This window comes from Phoenix dactylifera, chromosome 9 (assembly GCF_051530095.1).
Source record: "Phoenix dactylifera cultivar Ajwa chromosome 9, Ajwa_hap1_PhDact_Kaust_v1.1, whole genome shotgun sequence".
Taxonomy (NCBI): domain Eukaryota; kingdom Viridiplantae; phylum Streptophyta; class Magnoliopsida; order Arecales; family Arecaceae; genus Phoenix; species Phoenix dactylifera.
The window spans coordinates 33,403,556-33,422,922 of record NC_143198.1 but is presented as its reverse complement, the minus strand read 5'-3'; the positions used below and the strand labels follow the sequence as shown (position 1 = coordinate 33,422,922).

The 19,367-nt window shown below is 40.5% G+C and overlaps 2 protein-coding genes across 2 annotated transcripts; both read left to right on the top strand.

Annotated features, from left to right (window-relative positions):
• Positions 1 to 6,336: 6,336 nt before the first annotated feature.
• Positions 6,337 to 7,042, top strand: LOC103721663 (GDP-fucose transporter 1; the record flags this gene model as incomplete). The annotated part of the gene is given in 7 exon segments (XM_008811959.4): positions 6,337 to 6,405; positions 6,408 to 6,460; positions 6,462 to 6,524; positions 6,526 to 6,549; positions 6,551 to 6,740; positions 6,742 to 6,807; positions 6,809 to 7,042. Coding segments are annotated over 7 exon segments (699 nt in total), but the record flags the coding sequence as incomplete, so codon positions are not given.
• Positions 7,043 to 9,184: 2,142 nt separating this feature from the next.
• LOC103721087 (ADP,ATP carrier protein 2, chloroplastic) lies at positions 9,185 to 14,922 on the top strand. Its single transcript, XM_008811132.6, has 5 exons — positions 9,185 to 10,181; positions 10,803 to 11,069; positions 11,153 to 11,296; positions 11,432 to 11,779; positions 14,220 to 14,922. Exons 1-5 carry the CDS (start codon positions 9,330 to 9,332, stop codon positions 14,652 to 14,654), a joined length of 2,046 nt encoding a protein of 681 aa, XP_008809354.4. The 5' UTR covers positions 9,185 to 9,329; the 3' UTR covers positions 14,655 to 14,922.
• The last annotated feature ends 4,445 nt before the right edge of the window (positions 14,923 to 19,367 follow it).

Genomic DNA, 19,367 nt, shown 5'->3' with positions numbered 1-19,367 from the left:
GTTGTAAACCTATTTTTTAAAAAAAAAATAGATGGGCAACTACCTTATCTATATTCAAATATCTGTAATTCTACTTAATTTTATATAAATTTATAATGTAATCCTACTTAAATTTTACTAAGCAAATCTACTAAACCTCAGTCCAGTAGCTTTCTCCGGCCTTAATTTTCAATAGGTACAATGCTAGAGAATGGCGAGTTCGAAGGAATAAAAAGAAAGAAAAGAGAGAGAAAGAAGAGAGAAAACCCCTGCTTCGGATGGAAAAGCAAACTCCTACTAAGGGTTCACTAATGCTCATTGTGTGCGACGCATGAACGAGTCCAGCATCCAAGTCCGGTTGGTCAAATAGTCTGGGCTCGGACCAGGCTATCGCAATATTTGAATAATGCGAGAACAAAGAATGTGGTTGGAGTGCTGATTTTTCGATGTGATGAGACCAATGATCAATTTATTAATATATAATACTTTTTTTTAATGTAAGAGAAGAGACCTAGGATGAACTTAAGAAAGGAGCACTTGTAGAGATGGCTCGAAAATGATCAGAGAGCTCGACAGGCTAGCCTATAAGTTTGTTTTTCTTTTTCTCAATATATTAAGTTTGAACTATTGGAGAGTTATAGAAAATTGTAATTTTGATAGAGAAATTGTTGTATGATTTATATTGTGGGACCTGGAACCGCAAAACTCCATTTGGCCCTCCTTTAGTGTAGCATCCATGAGCCTCAACTCCCCAGAGCAGCTACAGCCTTTTTTTTTTTGCCCTTTTTGGTGAGAAAAAGCAGTTGCAATTTTATCTATGATTATTTTTAAACTTAAATTCCTTTTTTTTTATCATCATAGGAAATTGACCCTAGTTATAAGAGAAGAGAAAGTGAACTTTGACTAGATCCAAGTTTCATTTAGAGCTAAAAATTATGTATATCCAATATTTATAACAAACAAATTAATTTGAGAGGAACAATTAGTGCAACTAGATTTATGACTATGTAAAATTAACCTAGATTTTTACATACCAAATTGATTATGTTGGTTCTATTGAGATGCATTGCTAGGTTCTAATTTTATGTTTAGCTGGTTATTAGTTTTAATAACTTTAGGATTCAAATCTATGTTAAGTTTGGTTGGGCTTAATATACTTGTGCTTCTTTTTTTTTAAGTTGAAGTGGGATGGTGATGTTTTTGTCTTTTAATAGAAGTTCTTGATATTTTTGCTTTGCAGTAAAAGAGAGATGTGGTTTTATTAAGAGAGGGAGAGAGTTTAGTGGCTCCCAGTACTTAATCCCTAATGATTGTATTCCTATATACACAGAGGCCAGGTACAACCTTCTTGAGGATCCATTATTCTTAAGAAAAACATAAAATTATAGTTGGCTCATAATGTATACAAATCATAGTAAAATATTGGGCAAAAACTTTAATGAAGAGTCTAGCTTAAACTGTGTTCTTTCGCTGAAAATCACTTTTTTAACCCTTTTGGATGAGTTTGGCTGAAGTCCAGTTTCCATTGCTGGGCAACTAAACAGCCTCTCGTCCATGTTCATTGAACACTTATATGCCTTCACGTCTAATATATAATTATTAAATTATATTACTTAGCTGTTTTCCCCTTTAGCGAGAGGAATGGGGGCCAAATCATAACTTTTATAATTACTTGGGTCTGTATTCTTCAAAATGTATCATCCAAGACTCAAATCCATGGGTCCGAGCTGATATCATATTTGGTGCCGAGACCTACTTTTTGAACCCTTTCTTGAAGACCAGCATTCAAATTCTGGCAACGGTCATGAGAAACTCTTATCGTGTCGTCCTGGAGGCTGCCCTTAACCCACTGCTCGGATCTCGCGTCTATCTGAGAGCTTGGAGCCGGCCATTTAGCTTTTCAAATTCTCTGTCTGGGTGAGAAAGATGGATCTTCTGACAGGAGACAGGTTGTACTTTGTGCGTATTAAAGTTTGAACTTCTCTTCTATAGAATATTTTAATGGTTTAATTAAATTCGAAGAGCAGAAAGAAAATTTGACCACTGGCTGCTTCTTTTTCAAGTTCGAACCACCTAAAGACTCTGTAACATATATTAATTTTATAGGACAACCGGCGTTTCATATATTTTAACTGGAGGAGAGAGCATGCTACAGTTTACTGAGTGGCTAGCCGGGATGGAAAGAAGTAGACAGATCGATGTTAGTCGATAACTCACCATGGATTGAGAAAAGAGGTAAAAAAAAGTTAGAATTTAATAAAAGATTTTGATGCCTTTATTAGACATGATTATGACCCTTATCATGCAAAATTAACATTCATATAAATTGTAACTGATGATCTTGAAGAAATACAAAAAATATAGATATTTGTTACAGTTTTCGCACTTGACAAAACGAAGGATGAAGCAGGGCTGGGTGAAAACGTTTCTTCGCACGACCATCATGCTCCTTAGGAGAGATTATGAAATACCATGCAAGGCTTTGTCCTTTTTTTGCTTAGCATCCAGGGCTTTGTTTTAACCTACACCCTTTATGCCGGGTAAAGTGAACTTCATGGCATATGCAGCTTCCAACTAGATCTTTTCTCCTGGAAAGTCTTTTGTTTCTCCTACTGCCACATTCCGTTCTCAAGTTCCAAGTTCTTTCTTTAATATAATAAAAAATAATAAGTGCAGAGAAATAGTGAAGCACTTGCTTTAAAGCATTTCACCTAGCAGAGAGTTTACAAGAATTTAATAAGTTTATGTTGAACAGCACTCATCATCTGTCCTACAACAGTACAACTATACCTTCGTCATGGTTGATTTCACCAAACTGCATAATATTTCTTTTTTCAGTGCCTCCGCCAATCCCTGCTGAAAGTTTCTATCCCCTACAACGTTAGTTGCATTACTAGGAAGGTGCCTTCTACACAGCATTCAACAAATCCCTAGCTACATTAATTATGAGCAGAACCCGCAAGTGAATCAGTGATGAGAATTCATATTCTGTACGTTAGAATAGGCCTCTTCCTGCCCTCTTGTGGTAACATAACAATTCTTATTACCTATAAATTATAGAAACAATTTGTTCTCCGAAAAAGCATCTAATGCATATTTTTTCCAATAAAATAATTAATAATAATATGCATACGAGTGAAAGAGATATTGCACGTTATAAAGTTAGTTGGAATATATTTTTTAAATTTTTTTAGTCCTACATAAATATCCAACATCCCTCGGATAAATAGTCGATATGCATGCATGATGCTCATATATTTCTCAATTTATAATTAATTCAGAAGGACTCGTGTGGTAGTATTCTTTAGCCTATATAGATTATAAATCGAATCCACTCTAATATTATTTTCAACAATTTAAATTTCATCTAAAAATAGTAGTCGGAAGATATTATTTAAATTTTTAGTCTCATATAAATATTTTATTTTTTAATAAAATAATTAATATAAACCTAAATATATATTTGTATAGATTCTCTTATTATGACTCACAACCTAGCACCAACAATATTCACCGGTCCGCTCAAAATTGCTATGAAGCACTCTCAAATGGTTGAATACATGGTGGACAATGTTTTCTAATTCCAAACCACAAAAGCCTCTTTGTCCTAGGGGCAGAATTGAGGATAGCACTGGCTAGCATGAGTTACACTCGGCGGGCTCTGTAGGCTAGAGCAGTTCAGCTCGAGGGCGACTGTCATTAATTGGATCCTGCAGTGCGCCGGTAGGGTGGGTGACTACCATTCGCTACTTAGAGACATTCGAGTTATGGTCCGTGGTGGGATGGCCTTGCAAACAAAGCATGCGTATAAAGAGGTCAATGGGACAGCGGATTGGGCGGCTTCATATGTGGCCAACCACTCTAGACATACTAAGTGGGGGAGAGGGACTTACCTAATGCACTCCTGAACTCATAATTTTTTTAATTTTTTTGATTGTATCCATATCTGTCATATATGATATATGGAAAAAAAAACTATATAAAAGCTAGAAAGCATGCTTCATGAAATTGGAGCCCAAGGAAAGCGCCAATTGGGAACACCAACTACATAAGAAACGAATTATTTGAAGGACAGGTGGAGACAACAACCTATGCCATCCATTTTAGTACTAGAAATTAGGAACGAAGTAGTGACAAAAACAGTAGTTGGTGAACAAGACACGACCGCACTTGCCCTTCTCTTAAAAAAAAAAAAAAAAAAAACAGAGAGAGAGAGAGAAAGAAAACCTCAAACTGACCCCATCTTTGGGTGTCTTTTCTCTCGGTCCTCGGCGTTTCGGTATGGTCTGCCCTCATTCTTCTCCTTATCCTCGAGGCTTTTAGCAACCGAGACAAAGCGGTGTTGTAGATTAGACGAGAGTATTCTATTGTCCTTTGAGGAGCATCACCTGCTGATCTGCCATAGGATGTAGAAGTGTGAAGACGGACTGGATTCGGCACAAGTCCAGCACTCGATGGAGGCCGTAGGATCATGCCATGTGGCAAAAGGACAGCAACGCAGTCAACAAGGACAACGTGAGACTAGAATATGGCTGGCTCTAAAAGAAAAGGGCAGTGCAAAAGCCGTTCGAACAAAATGAATGAAATGGTAGTAGTAGATGAGACGATGCCGGGCCACGGGCCACTTCCATATATACTCGAGAATCAAATTTGAACGAGTTCTACGTTTGTTGCTTTCAGGCGGGGTTGGTTGTTTGTTATTTAATTGTGCCAAATAAGGACGGCAGTAGTTGACACGAGAAGAGGAGCACATGGCACTTGACCGCCGATCGAGCTGAGCAGCCAATGGTGCGGCAGTTGCTCCTGAGGTGGCTAAATCTAGACATCAATGAAGCTAGAACAAGCTTCGACATGAAATGGCTGCCAGCTCGGATGCGAGGACCTACCTAATCCTCGACATCTGTGATTTTGCTCTCGCACGGATTTACCCTTTAGGAAGAATCCAGACGGGCTTTATGTTGGGCTAAAATTAGGGGAAGCATGGATTAGGCTCCATCTGAAGTCCCATACATGGGCTTGATCTGTACCCGTTATTTAGGTCATCCTGGCCTTGTGCTAAAGTGTGGGTTTTCCAACGCAATGGGCCGAGCATCATCCTGATTCCTGCCTCCCCTGCGGACAATTTTAACAGGGGCAACCAGTCCGTTAGAAGTTTGACAAAATTGCCTCTCACCTAACAATAACATCAAGATATTACTATAGTTCGTGTGGAATTCCAGGATGATATTGGGCATAGGGTGTTCCGCCCTAGAACCACAAAGGACAATTCATGGACCGGCAGAAAGATCTGCCTCTGGCACTCGCATTTTGAAATCCATCTAAAAAAAGCCTGTTACTCGTCGTGGCGCGCCACTCCCTGTACCATTATTCCTTTCCCGCGTGGTGCACGGTAAAGGGCCCTCAAAACCCAAAATGCCGCTCTCTTACCCATTAGGTATGTTTGGCTGGAAGAGTTAATTCTGAAATAGGAATAAAAATAAGTAGCTCTCATTTTGACCATTTAGTTGGAGGGAGTCTCATTCTTATTTCAATTCTAGAGAAAAATAGAAATACCCCAATCTCTCAAAATCTAATCTTTACTCTCCCATAGTACTCAAATCTAATTCCGATTCTAGTTACGAACCAAATGTGTCGAAGGATATTGCTATTCGAATTCTTATTCATATTTCGATTCTGATTCCAATTCTGATATCGCAAATCAGACACTTCTCTTTGTATATTGCACCTTTCTTAGATTGAAGAGAATTGAGCAAGGTTTGAAGCAGAGATCGCTCCTAAGCTTGGCTTAGATACCTGGGCATGCAGACCAATGCTGGTGAATCAAAACTTAAATATGACCAAAAGATCTTCTAAAGGATAACGTCTGTCAAGATTCAAAACCTCCAACCTCTTGCCTACAAAATGAGAGAATGTATTCCTTTAAAATTTAGATCATTGCAGTCAAACTAAGGCTTCTTTTGGTGCTTCTATATAATAATTGGTAGGGTGCACAAGTATCTGTACAGCAAATAGTGGCCAAGACGTTGGTACAGGTAGAGAGGCTAGTTAAATTCACCACCTCGTCTGCTGAGCTCCCAAACCCCTACCCCGGGCCCTCATTATCCTTTTCTATGAATTGAGCCCTTGACCGTAATCACCTAGTTCTCACTCACGACTGCGTCAGAGTTTTTTTTCTTTCCCCCACTTCGTAATGGCAAGATCAAAGCGAGACACCTATTTTCCGAGTATATTATCAAAGGTCCAAACAATTTTTTAGCTTATTATTAAAGCGCTTCAAGACCCAAACAGATGCTACGTGCAAGCACAAGTTCGTGAATTGCACCGACCGTCGAGACCTCCGCTCCCTGACTTCCGCTCCTGGCTGCCACTGCCGATACCTCCTTCAGAAAGCAGCCTTGTCCTTCGAAGCTCACATTCTTATCACTTTTGTCATTATGTTGAGCGGTGCGGTTGGTTACGTGATCGCTGATTCGGCGTTCACCCTCATGGGCTGTTGCTTATTTGGTTACCATCACGATAGAGATGGTTTACATAAAGCGCATGGTGAGGCTTTGTTCTCTACAATAATTTCCTCCTTGTTGATGGCCCTGGTGTTCTGGGTCGTGACAAGGGGGTATGTGGATGTTTTCACTGCTGCTGGGTCGAGTTCTGGGAGTTGGCTAAGGTTGGATGCTTTTATTGCAGTGACTTTGTCTTGTGTTTTTGGATTTCTAATCAGTTTCTAAAGTTTTGCGGCGAGGAGAGCAATCTCGGCCACAGCTAGCATTTACAGCGACTGGTGTTGTCGCCAAGTTTCTTGCTGTTGTCATCGATGTGTTGATCTGGGATTAAGCACGCAAGCTCAATTGGTCTGGTTTGCTTGCTTCCAACTCTTGTGGGTGGAGTTCTTTATCAACAATCGGTTGCTAACAAGCCAGCACCTTCCATCAGAGCGTGCGTCGATCTGCAGCGTCTAAACTGGCAAATATATAGTGGGGTTGAAGATGATGGCGCTTCAGAATTTCTCATAAAGGATGGTGATTCTGAAGACGAGAACCAAGATATATTTTTAGCTGTCTGGTAAGGGTTCCGAAGCATGAACCTTATATGAGAGTTTCTATTTCTTGATATGTGGATCTGTGGCCCATTCATGCTGTTATTGAGATAAGTACTATGCTATGGGGCTAACGTTTTATGCTCATTTCTTCCATGGAAGCTATCCTAGCGTTCTTCTATTAGGGGAGAGGGAAATCCCTGGCCGTTCTATATATCTTCTCTTCTTGTTTTACAAATGAGAATTCTTAGTGATTCAATGTCTGGGTTTGTGGCATCGTAGCTTCGTTTCGACTGGAAAGACAATCTCCGGTCCGTTGTAAGTGGGTCATAAATATCACTGAATATAAATGCAATTGCTTAAGTCGAACTATCTTATTTAGAATTTTGTGGGTTTCTTGTAATAAATCAAATTATGAATCGGATTTTACCTCAACTAAGCCAGGATTTTCAGCAAGTCCAGAGGTATCCCAAGGCATCGGTTGCTTATATTTATAACGAGGTCGTACCTGCTACTCTGAAAGGACTCGAGTTTTTGAGACATCAGTTGCTTGATAAAGTCGCGACTAAATCTTGATGGGTGGATTTGTTCCTGAAACAAGTGAGTCAGAAATCAGAATGTCAAATTCAGAACACAGGATATTATTCTCTATTTAGTGGGTGAAAGGTCTTGTAAAATATTTGCCATGTAGCACTGAGAATATAATGGTTTGAAGTAGTCTTGACTAAGTCGTACGGACTCGATTACGTTAGCAAAAGCCATTCAGCGCAGTATTCATGCTCGAGGATTTGTGGCACTATGTGGTTCCGCTACTTATCTCACGCAATTGAAACTTTGAGTTTATCAATTAAAATCTAGCTAATGAGAAGAGTCTCGGCACATAACACGATTTGAAGATGTGACCCATTGCATGGCTATTACGGTATACCATGCGCGCGTGGGATTAGAAGATGTTTGAGATTCATTTATTTACTCTTGGAAAATACAGTCTTCGGTTGAAGGAAAAGGCATTTCCGCTTGCCTTAGAATGCTATCCACCTAATTACAACACATGGCCGGGTTTGAAACTTCAAGTTTCCACAGCTGCTTGCTAGAGTCAGTCTTGACCATTCAGCCACCAACCCTGACCCTGGCTAGTGCCCGGAGGAAGTTAAACCGAAGGAAACGTCGGTGAGAGTAGGTCAAAGAGGGGGGAAGGAACCAGGGAATGAAAGGGAGGGGCGAGTGGCTTGAGCTTGCAATCCAATGATTTCCTGATACCGGGTGAATTTTTCAGGATGACAAAATGCCTCGAAAGTGCAAACTCGGGCTAACATCAATAGGCCTTGCTTTGTTCTGAAATCTAATCTAGCAACACGCTGTTTCGCATCAAGTTTGTCGACTATTTCTTAGTTGGGGTGGGTGTAAGGACGTTGGACGGTCGAAACTAATTAACCCTTGCACAGCCTGGCTTGGCTCGCCGATTTGCGGACGTGAGAAGTCTCTGACTCCACTCACCATACGCGACCAGCAGAAAGCCAGCAGCTGCATCAGGTGTAACGTCGTGCGCTCCTCGATGATCATCAATCAACACGTACCGATGCGCGCCACCAAGGCCGCACTGCTTTAGGTGACCGTCCAAAACAGAGAGTCCCCGTGTCCCCCCGGCTTAGACTAGACTGAGATAGGTCAAAAAGAAGCCAGCAGTCTTAGCCAAAAAAGAAAAAAGAAAAAAAGAAGGCAGCAGAAGCAACTAAAACTAGATTTTTAGTGGGACTATTAATAATTAGTAATAAATCCATGCAGCCGCTTCTTCTCGCATGTCTCGCAACTTCCTAGCGGTATACCTCCAGAATCGCGGTTCTCGGACTTGCGAAACACATGGGCGGCGGTGATTTGACTCGAGGGAGAGGTGGACGGTAGATTCACACAGCCCGCATACGATCCGTTCGCATATGATAGCCTTTCTTCAAGGGCGCATAATATCTCGGATATGGGCGCCGTCCGATTTACCACTTTCCGCAAACAACACATATCTAGGGGTCCAAGGAACGGCATCTGCGGCCAATAGAAAGCCATCCATCCGCAAACCCCCGTCCAACAATCTCATCATTTTTTTTTTTTAAATTTTTCTTTGTAAAAATCTCATCTGTAATTTTCCCCCCTAAAAAAAGAAAAAAAGAAAAAAAGAAAAAAGGAAAAAGAAAACCCCCAGACTCTCCCGCTTTAGCCCTCCTCTGATACAAAGGTACGGCTCCCTTCCTCTCCGGCTCTCCCTCCATATCTCCAGATCCTCTCTCCTTTGGAGGTGAAGCGGCGGCCTTTCTGCTGCGGAGATATGGAGGGAGTTCTTCGAGCCAAAGGCCTCATCTCTCTCCCCCTAAACCCCGGACCCCGAGCCAGAGACCTCCACCCCCTCTGGACCGCAAGAACCCATCTTTCCAGGAGAAACACCAAGAAAGCCGGCGCCTTTCCCTCGGCGGCGGCGGCGGCGGCGGCGCTCCGAGTACATCACTCCCATGGCTTCGCTGGTAAAGACAGCGGTCTCCGGTTTTCTGCTCCCACAGAAGCCGAAGAATCGCTCCTTCCTGCAGAATATCGGAGCGCGGGACGTGGCTTCTCCAAGAAACCGAAGAACCTCCAGATTTGTCGAGCTGAAGCCGCGATTTCGACCGATGGAGGCGGCTTAGTCGGGAGCGGAGAGAGGCGCAAGTTCTTGGGCTTGGAGATCTCGACGCTGAAGAAGGTTATTCCCCTGGGACTCATGTTCTTCTGTATTCTTTTCAACTATACCATTCTGAGGGACACCAAGGACGTGCTGGTGGTGACTGCCGAGGGGAGCAGCGCCGAGATTATACCCTTCTTGAAGACGTGGGTGAACTTGCCCTTGGCGGTGGGGTTCATGCTCCTTTACACCAAGCTCTCGAATGCACTGTCCAAGGAGGCTCTTTTTTACACCGTTATATTCCCCTTCATCGCCTTCTTTGGGGCCTTTGCCTTTGTTTTGTATCCTCTCAGGAATGTCATCCATCCCACCGCGCTGGCCGACAAGCTGCTTGCTGCGCTCGGGCCGAGCTTCCTTGGGCCGGTTGCGATCCTAAGGATTTGGAGCTTCTGCTTGTTTTATGTCATGGCGGAGCTGTGGGGGAGTGTGGTGATCTCGGTTCTGTTCTGGGGTTTTGCCAATCAGGTGAGCTGTGCGAAAATTATTGTGCGAAATTTGATATTTGACTTTGTTTATGATAACTGGTTATCTCTGGATCTTGATTCGCTTGCAGTAATTAAGTCTCATCAGTTAAGAATCGTATTTTGTGAATTGGATTTGTCATCATGTGTTCTTCCATATTGTCTTTGGGCATCTATATGCGGGCCTTATTTTTTCTTTTCTTTCTTATTTGCGTGCTACTCAAGGTCTTGCTGGAAGGTGTAGAAGAATATCCTTTCCATTATTTAGATTTCATAATCAAATGTTCATAAGTATAAGTTAATTTTTGTTTGATCTTGGACATGTCTTCTTTCTATTAATCAAGTTTAGGTGGTGCTAATGTATGAATTGCTATTCCATTGATGATGTCTTTGTTTAAATTGTCCCCGTATTCCTTTTGTGGTTTCTTTTTGCTACTCTTGTCTTGTTGGTGGTTGATTCTTTCTGTTGAATTTAGAACTTACCGTATGATGGCTGTTTAGCTGAACTATCCTGTTACGTTCTTCCAACCCCATAATTTGATTCCTGACTCTCCTTATCAAAAAATGATGATTCATCTTTAAATTTTCTTTGCTTTGACCCAGCACAGCTTTTTGTTTGATTCAGATTACAACTGTTGAGGAAGCAAAAGAATTCTATCCTCTGTTTGGCCTTGGAGCTAACGTTGCTCTAATCTTTTCTGGACGCACGGTAAAATACTTCTCTAACCTGCGGAAGAATTTGGGTCCAGGGGTTGATGGTTGGGCAATTTCGCTAAAAGGAATGATGAGCATCGTGGTGCTTCTTGGTCTTCTTATCTGTGCTATCTATTGGGGAGCGAACACTTTTGTTGTTAATGACCCCGCTGTACCAAGATCTATTCGCAAGAAGAAGGTAGTCGTTAAGGTTGCTTCTTCATTTTTATCTTTCTACTTGCTTCTTTCTGCTTCTGACAATTCAACATATATATTTTTCAGGAAAAACCAAAACTAGGTATGGGAGAGAGCTTGAAATTTTTGCTTTCTTCTAGATATGTCAGGGATCTTGCCACTTTGGTGGTTGCATATGGTATCAGTATTAACCTTGTTGAGGTCACATGGAAATCAAAGCTCAAAGCGCAGGTGGGCTATTTCTTCACCATCCCTTTTTTTTTATATAAAATTTGTCTTTTTATTTGTGTTTCAATTGTTTAAAACCTAAACATCTTTAATCTTTATTGTATTTGTTTCTTATCTTTTTTCTTCTTCACTTGGCAGTTTCCAAGTCCAAATGAATACTCATCTTTTATGGGTGATTTTTCAACTGCCACTGGCATCGCAACTTTCGCAATGATGTTGTTGGGTCGGGTTATTCTAAGAAAATTTGGGTGGGGAGTTGCAGCCATGATCACTCCAACAGTTTTGCTGCTCACAGGAGTTGGATTCTTCTCTTTATTATTGTTTGGTGAGCCATTGGCTCCCTTACTGGGGAAGCTGGGTATGACTCCTCTAATTGCAGCTGTTTATGTGGGTGCATTACAGAATATCTTCAGTAAGAGCTCAAAGTACAGTTTATTTGATCCTTGCAAGGAAATGGCTTATATCCCTTTGGATGAAGATATGAAGGTTTGTTTGCCCTGCTACCCTTGTGTGTATGAACATCCGTATGCCTTTATGTTTGAACTTCTGGATTTGCATAAGCATAATAATCATTCTACATTTTCGTTGTTATACCATGAGAAATTGTTTAATAAATAAGAACATGCTTCAACGAGCAACTGTTGGCCAGGGGTGGTTTAAATTTTAAATAAAGCTACAGTCCCCTTGATATGTAAAATGAAAGCTTACCTCTTGCCTGCATGCATCTCTGTTCTCATTTGTGGGTTGGCCAGAATTACTAGGGTGTACACCAGTGTGTCTTTAAATAAGAACATACTTGTACGAGCAATTGTTGTGAGGACTTGTCTAAATTGTAAATAAAGCCACAGTCCCATTTATACATCTCTGTTCTCATTTGTGGGTAGGCCAGAATTACTGGGGGTGCATGCCAGTATGTTCGGTTGTTTGACCACCACGAATACACATGCAGCATGTTTACCAAAAACTAGTACCATACAAATAGATCCACAAACACATGCATATACCTTTTTTGTTTGAGGAATACATAATACTCATGCACCATCAAACGTTTACTTTTTATTTAGGATGAGAGAATTTCATGCCTTGAGATTGGGTGTTAGTCTACCGCATACAGCAGTCGATATATGTGATCTCCTCTTGGTACAAGACTGGATCTGTAAACTAATGCATTATTTATTTAGCTAATGCAATGTATGTGCACATGGACATGTACCCTTATTATTATTTGATTGCAAAATGCATGTGAATGCAACATAATCAACATAATACTTATCATGTAAAACCTTCATTTATCCTATTTGTATTATACTACATAATCAACATGCATATTCATGGATGTGTGGGGGCGCATAATTTAAAAACCTAAAAAATTGACTAGACTCGAAAGTTAGCTGAGTTTAGTATCCAGAATATACATACTTATGTACAGGTCCCTATATAATTTATTGTTAATATATAATGTGTATATTAATTTCATAATTAAGATAAAAAAAATAAGAGACAACAATGACTACTTGGCATGCTATCAACAACTAATTGCATGTTAGTGTCAAGTGCTAGGAGGGGGCAACTAGCAGAACCCTCTCAACGCATGATGGGAATAGGGAAGAAGGTGTTGTGAGGGTGGGTGAAAGAATCGAGAATGATGGGGTTTATTATATTTTCACACTAAACATACTTGATGCGGGATTTGCACCCCGTCACCAGCACAGCCCGCACACCAGCCGAGCAGGGAAAGCGACCGCGTCCTCACCGAGGTATTGTCCGCTTTGGGGATCGGGGATCGTGACCGCTCCCGGGGGTCCGCGCTCTGACGGCGCCCCGGGTGGAACCACCCATTCCACCCCTCACGGGTTTGCCCTTCAAAAGGCGCCTCGGTGAGAAGAGGTTATTGAGCCCCCCATTTAAGGCACAGACCTTTCCGCTGATTAGCCGATGTGGGACTAAATTCGGGGAACCCCCCGTAACACAGCCCCCCCAGCGGGAAGGTCCTGTGCCCGGGTCGGCTCCTTGCTGGATAGGCGGAGGGCCAGGCCCTCCTTCTAGCGCCATCTGATGCGGGATTTGCACCCCGTCACCAGCACAGCCCGCACACCAGCCGAGCAGGGAAAGCGACCGCGTCCTCACCGAGGTATTGTCCGCTTTGGGGATCGGGGATCGTGACCGCTCCCGGGGGTCCGCGCTCTGACGGCGCCCCGGGTGGAACCACCCATTCCACCCCTCACGGGTTTGCCCTTCAAAAGGCGCCTCGGTGAGAAGAGGTTATTGAGCCCCCCATTTAAGGCACAGACCTTTCCGCTGATTAGCCGATGTGGGACTAAATTCGGGGAACCCCCCGTAACAATACTAAAAAACATCCTCCAATGGTTTGCTTGGAGTGAAAATTTGGAAACAGATGGTATTAAAATGGACTATAGTTAGTTAGTGTTTAAGACTCGATTGAGTCAAATGACTTGGACCTTAGCGAGTCAGCTGTGTCAAGACTGATCCGAAATCTAAGTTTTACACAAGCTGAGTCTCCTACTGTGTCAGTTTGAAAACCTGCAAAACTTGCAGGGTTAAGTTGACTTGGCCCAGTTTCGAGTCGACTCAATGAGTTTCTAGACGATCGTGTGATGAATTTCTTGCACACGATTGAGTCGTCAGACTATTGCATTTTTGTTGCTATTGTTATGCAATATTTAAAAAGACTGGCACTCCCTTCATGGTTGTTTATTAAGAACAAAGATTTTATCTAACTAGTATTTTCATTAGGTATAGAAACCATCTTTTCACCAAATACATATAGGATAGTTAAAATAAGGTCTGTTGATTATTACTGCTATTAGAAGGAAGTTGCAGCTAATTTTTATTGTTGTAGAACATTCCATATTCTAGAAAACCAAATTAACTTGTATGCTCATACTGTACTTTGACTTGACTGTAGGTAAAAGGGAAGGCAGCCATTGATGTTGTTTGCAACCCATTAGGAAAGTCAGGAGGTGCCCTGATCCAGCAATTTATGATTTTGACATTTGGGTCTCTTGCAAACTCGACTCCATACCTTGGAGGAATATTGCTGGCAATTGTTCTTGCATGGTTAGGTGCTGCAAAGTCTTTGGATTCCCAGTTCTCTCCATTGGCTAAGGAAGAACTTGAGAAGGAAAAGAGGTTGAAAGAAAAGGCAGAAGAATCAGCGACCAGGATGTCTGAGGAAGGCACTGATGGATCAGTAGGGAATATAAAGGTGCAGAGAATTGAAAATGGTTCTGTTCATGAAAGTTTGGCTAGTGAAAAGACATCAAATGGGTCCGCTCTGGAACCGAAGTTAGCTGCTGAGTTTGACAGCTCTCCGGAAAGCTCCACTCCTCGCATTCAATAAATTTATTCTCTGGAAGTCCTAAACGGCATAAGGTCGTAGGGTTATAAGGTTACCACTGGGAGCGCAACCTCCTCTCTAATTAGAGATAAATATAACATGACAGAGGCAGGTGTGCAATTGCGTCCTTTTGGTTAGCTGATAAGCTGGTTTGTTCTAATATTCTACTGTTGCTGTTTCCTTTATTGACAGTCAATGTGCAATTTGCCTGTTTTTGCAACTGTTATTATAGCAACCTTTTAAGCTCATAACTCTTTATAAAGAGTTCGAAGAGGAGGCATCTGTAATGGTTACTTACCAGTTCTCTTCTATTGCTTGGTTACCATTGTTTCACTAAATTTTAGGGTAAAGAATAAATAATAGAACTAGTAAGTGATCCCGGGTTCAAGTGCCATACAAATTTGGCTGAGCGAGCCAGCAGAAAGGATCCAGCAGTCAACAACCATCAAATCCTGTAAATAGTGAGTCTGACATGCAGGCCTTCAGATTCTATTCACCGCTATGCAAAACCACTCACCTCAGAGATTGACAGGTTCCAATGCCAGGCGATTTTGTTGTTTCCAAGGAAAGACAGTAAATATTGGCAGGAAAATAAAATTCTTGAGCACATCCACCTCATAGTCCACATCTTACACTCGATGACCAAACTCAAGCCATGCAAATGGCTCATCTCTGACTGATGACATCTTGGAAAAAGGATATTTTCATATCTCCTCCTGCACTGTTGTCTTTCTGCATAAACTCATGCAAGAAAACGGCTGTTTTCTGTAGGTGGAAAGTTACTATTTGGTTTCAAGAAATGCATCCAACATTTTTTTTCTGAAATTCTCAGGGACTGCACCAGGGAGATAATTGGCTACAATAGCAAGACAAAGCGTGGGGAGTTTGAGGATTGGTGTCGAATATGTTTGGACTTAATCTGACATATATTAAAGCTAGTGGTGGCAATGTTTAATTTGTTTGATTCATTTTAACTCATTTAACTTGATTCAACTCATTGTAACTCAGATTGAGTTACTTGTTTAATAAAATGTTCAAAGTTGGTTCTATAATTTCGACCTATTTAATAAATAGGTTGGTTGGCATATTTTTTGACCTAACCAAATTACATTGCTCTTTCTATTAATGTTGGAACGAGGAAGGAACAACAACGTCAAGTTATTATGAAACGACTCATTATAAGGTTCGAGAATCTGCATGACAATTATGGTGATCCAGGAGTATCATCGTACTCAATATGGACTGCAGTCTTCGGGAGCAAGATTCGCCAATCTGGAAGTTGAATTGTACATCGAACTTTCAGAGCCCTGACGCACGTATATGTATGTATGTACATATGTACTTGTATACTTGAGCCTGTGTACACGTATTCTTGAGACTGCTAGCCCATTGCCATCCTGTTCATGAAATACTTTAGCTAGACAGGAGTGGCTGTTTCTGGCTTTGTTGGCATGATTATTACGCTTAGAAGGCTTAATGGGCTGTCTTTGCTCTAATGTGATGCGTTGCTCTAATCTCTGTAGCGGCATGGGCACAATGCATCATCGGATCATGTGAAGGTCCTACCTGCTGGTCCGGTGAACCATAGGCTTTTGGTTTGTGCTCACGAGCCGTATGGATGAGAATTGGAACATAAACAATTGCTAATCTGTCTCCTTTTTTGTTATTGTTGTTGTTATTGTTGTTTTTTTTTTTATTATTATTTTTTGGTGCTACGACGGATAATCCATACAATACAGGCATGGATACACTCAATAAAGTCAGAAAATAGAATATCACGGAGCTCCATTCCTCATCATCATCTAGATGTCACGAAGCAATATATGGTCACTTGCACTAATTGCTAATCTGTCTTTTTGCGGTAATTATATAACATAACCATTCGTTTTCTTTTTCTGAGGATAGTCATTCATTTTCGTTATGTTTGAGGAATGGGAAAAGAGGCGGACATCTGGTGGATTATCAGATACTTTAGGATAAGAAATGGAGGTATCCTCCAAAACATTTTTCTTTCGGTGCTGACCTTCTGGTAGTTGGAATAACAGATTCACCATAAGAAAGAGGTGCCCCTTGAGTTCAGATTTTTTGAATTTTTTGTGTTTAAATATTTGCTCTTGATGCTACTATCAGCACAGTAAGTCAATCTGACAGGCACTTATAGAATGCCTCATATAATTACATCATATACTATGTTTTTATTGTAATCTGTTAACGACTTTAAAAATTCCAATTCTTATGTTTTGGTTTGTTGTGGTGCTGCCCGCCTGCAGGTCTGCTGGAGTGACTAGAAACAAGAATGATGTACTCGAGGACTGTTAGTCATAGGATGGAATGTCCGAGGATTGCTGCCATTTTGTTTGGACTACAGGAACTTATCAAGTTACATTTCCTTGTCTTCTGGATTAGGGTATTCTTGTGTAGGAAATCTTTATTTTGACGTTTGAGAGTATTGGTGTTTGATGAGTAATACTAAATCAATAGTAAACGGCTGCAGCAATGGCTCAAGATGAATGGCGGGCCATGTTCCGCTTTGCCTAGAATCTTAGTAGCAGGTTGAGATACGAATATGGACTTCTCAGCATGGCTAAGATTTCTATGAGGATAGAATTATTTATAGGATACGGCTGTTGAGTCTAAAATAAGCTCCTACATGTCTAAACATTGTGAAGCTTGATTATATGGACTGTGAATCAATTTAGTCTCAAGAAATGTTTGTTATTAGAGTATATTAATGAAGTGTGTTTGAACGAGGTGCTGGTTCTGGATAGGGTCAATAGCACGAGTCTTGCCTTATACACCAAGAGATTGTTTTTGTTTTTGAATTTGTGATATCTTGATCACAATGAAGTAATTTTTTCATTGCACCAAATCTTGCCTCTATTATTTAATATAATGTAATAAATAATATTATTATAGAAATTAGAATAATTATAGTATGAATTTAAAGCTTTTAACAGTGCTATATTTACTGCTACATATCACCGCAGTAAGTTATAATTCCCACTATATTAATAGTCAAATTTTGTCAATAGATTTATGGAGGCAAAAAGAAAAAGTTGCTACAAATTAAGCTTGCATGTATTATGGTAAAATCATATAAATGTGGAGGGGAAAAAAAGGCCACTGGAAAGTTTTACTTTGTGGTGACAATTTTTTGTCTTCAAAAATATTCGTCTTCGAAGGTGGCAAATGCAATTTTTGCAGCTAAATTTTTAGTTGTGGTGGACAAAAGGCCATTCTAGTTTTTCTGGTAGCCTGTTGTCATAAATGTTTAGTGCTAATTATGATATTTTCAGCAATATCTTTTTTGCCGTTGAAAGGCTATAATATTGCAGTTAAAAGTCTATATTATTGTAGGATGCTGATGCTGTAATTGGCTCCTGAGTTTGGTTTCCTTTAAGCCAGCTGCCCACCTTTTTGTTTTTTTTCGGTTCTTTCCATTTCGTTGATTCAATCAACGGCTTGCCACTAAAAATCTACAGACAACACCAGAATTTTGACTACAAGAATCCCATTTGATCTTGAAAACCATGCCATATCTCTTTCTAGACATGATTATTTTCAGAAACCTTAATTTCATTCTGCAGGTTAATTACCTTGGTGACTTAAGATCGGTATGTTTATATCTTTCTATGAGCCGGCTGGCTACGGAGCATTACAGAAAAAAGTTGGCAGAAAACTATAAGTTGATACTCATGCATTTTCTCATTGCTGGCACTCTTTTTAGCTCCAATAACAAAAGAAGCATAACTTTTCTCATCCAAACACTGAGAACACAAGAAATAGAGAAGTCCGTCCGTCATTTCGTTTGCCCTGTCTCTTTATCATCACTACAGGAGCTAATGTATTTTTGGACTCTAATTAGGACATAAAGCATAATATTTAAATGCAAGACGGTAGGAAGGAACAACAGCTGAAGCCGCACGGCGGAGAAGTTAGGTATTGTTTGGCGTGACCCTCTGAAGTGTAGGAGCGATGCTTGCAACAAAACCAGACAAAAATAAATAAATAAATAAATGATGTTTTTATCTTCAGGTTGACTTGCGTCTTGAATAATCAATCTATAAGCTTAGGATCATTACATTGTCCTTTTCTTCCATTGCTTATTGGATGATGACAGGACCATCTTAATAAAAGAAAAAATTGATGTTTTTACTTTCTTTTGAAAAGAAATATCCCATAGGCCTACATGATGCAACTTATAATAATTTATTTAAGGATGGGCATTTCTTTCCCTTCCACTGACGATCATATCCGTTTAAGTAGTAGGAATCCCTTTAGTCACGCGTGCTTGCTTAGTCATCATCTCTAATTAATGGACCCCTCAAACCTCGACCCTATTATGTGATAGCACGCACGAAGGCGCATGTGTCCTTTGCACGCTTATGCGGTCGTTTTTCCGTCCACTGTTGTGTAAACGTCACCTCTATATTAATCCACAAACTCAAATCATGCAAAACATTAAAACCATAGGTAAATGCTCGATCAACAAAAATCCCAACTAAGTGTGAAAACCCCCTCAATATTTGCCAAAGTCAAATCCTTCAATTTGGGATCGATCCTAAGAGCATGCTGACCAGTCAAAAGGATTAGGATTTTTTTTTGCCCTTATTTCATTGAAGAGAATGTATTGTAGATAGCAATTTTTTTTCAATCTCCCCGACCTGCAAGTCTTACATTCCCGACGTTTCTTCAAATAATATTCTGGGTATGCGA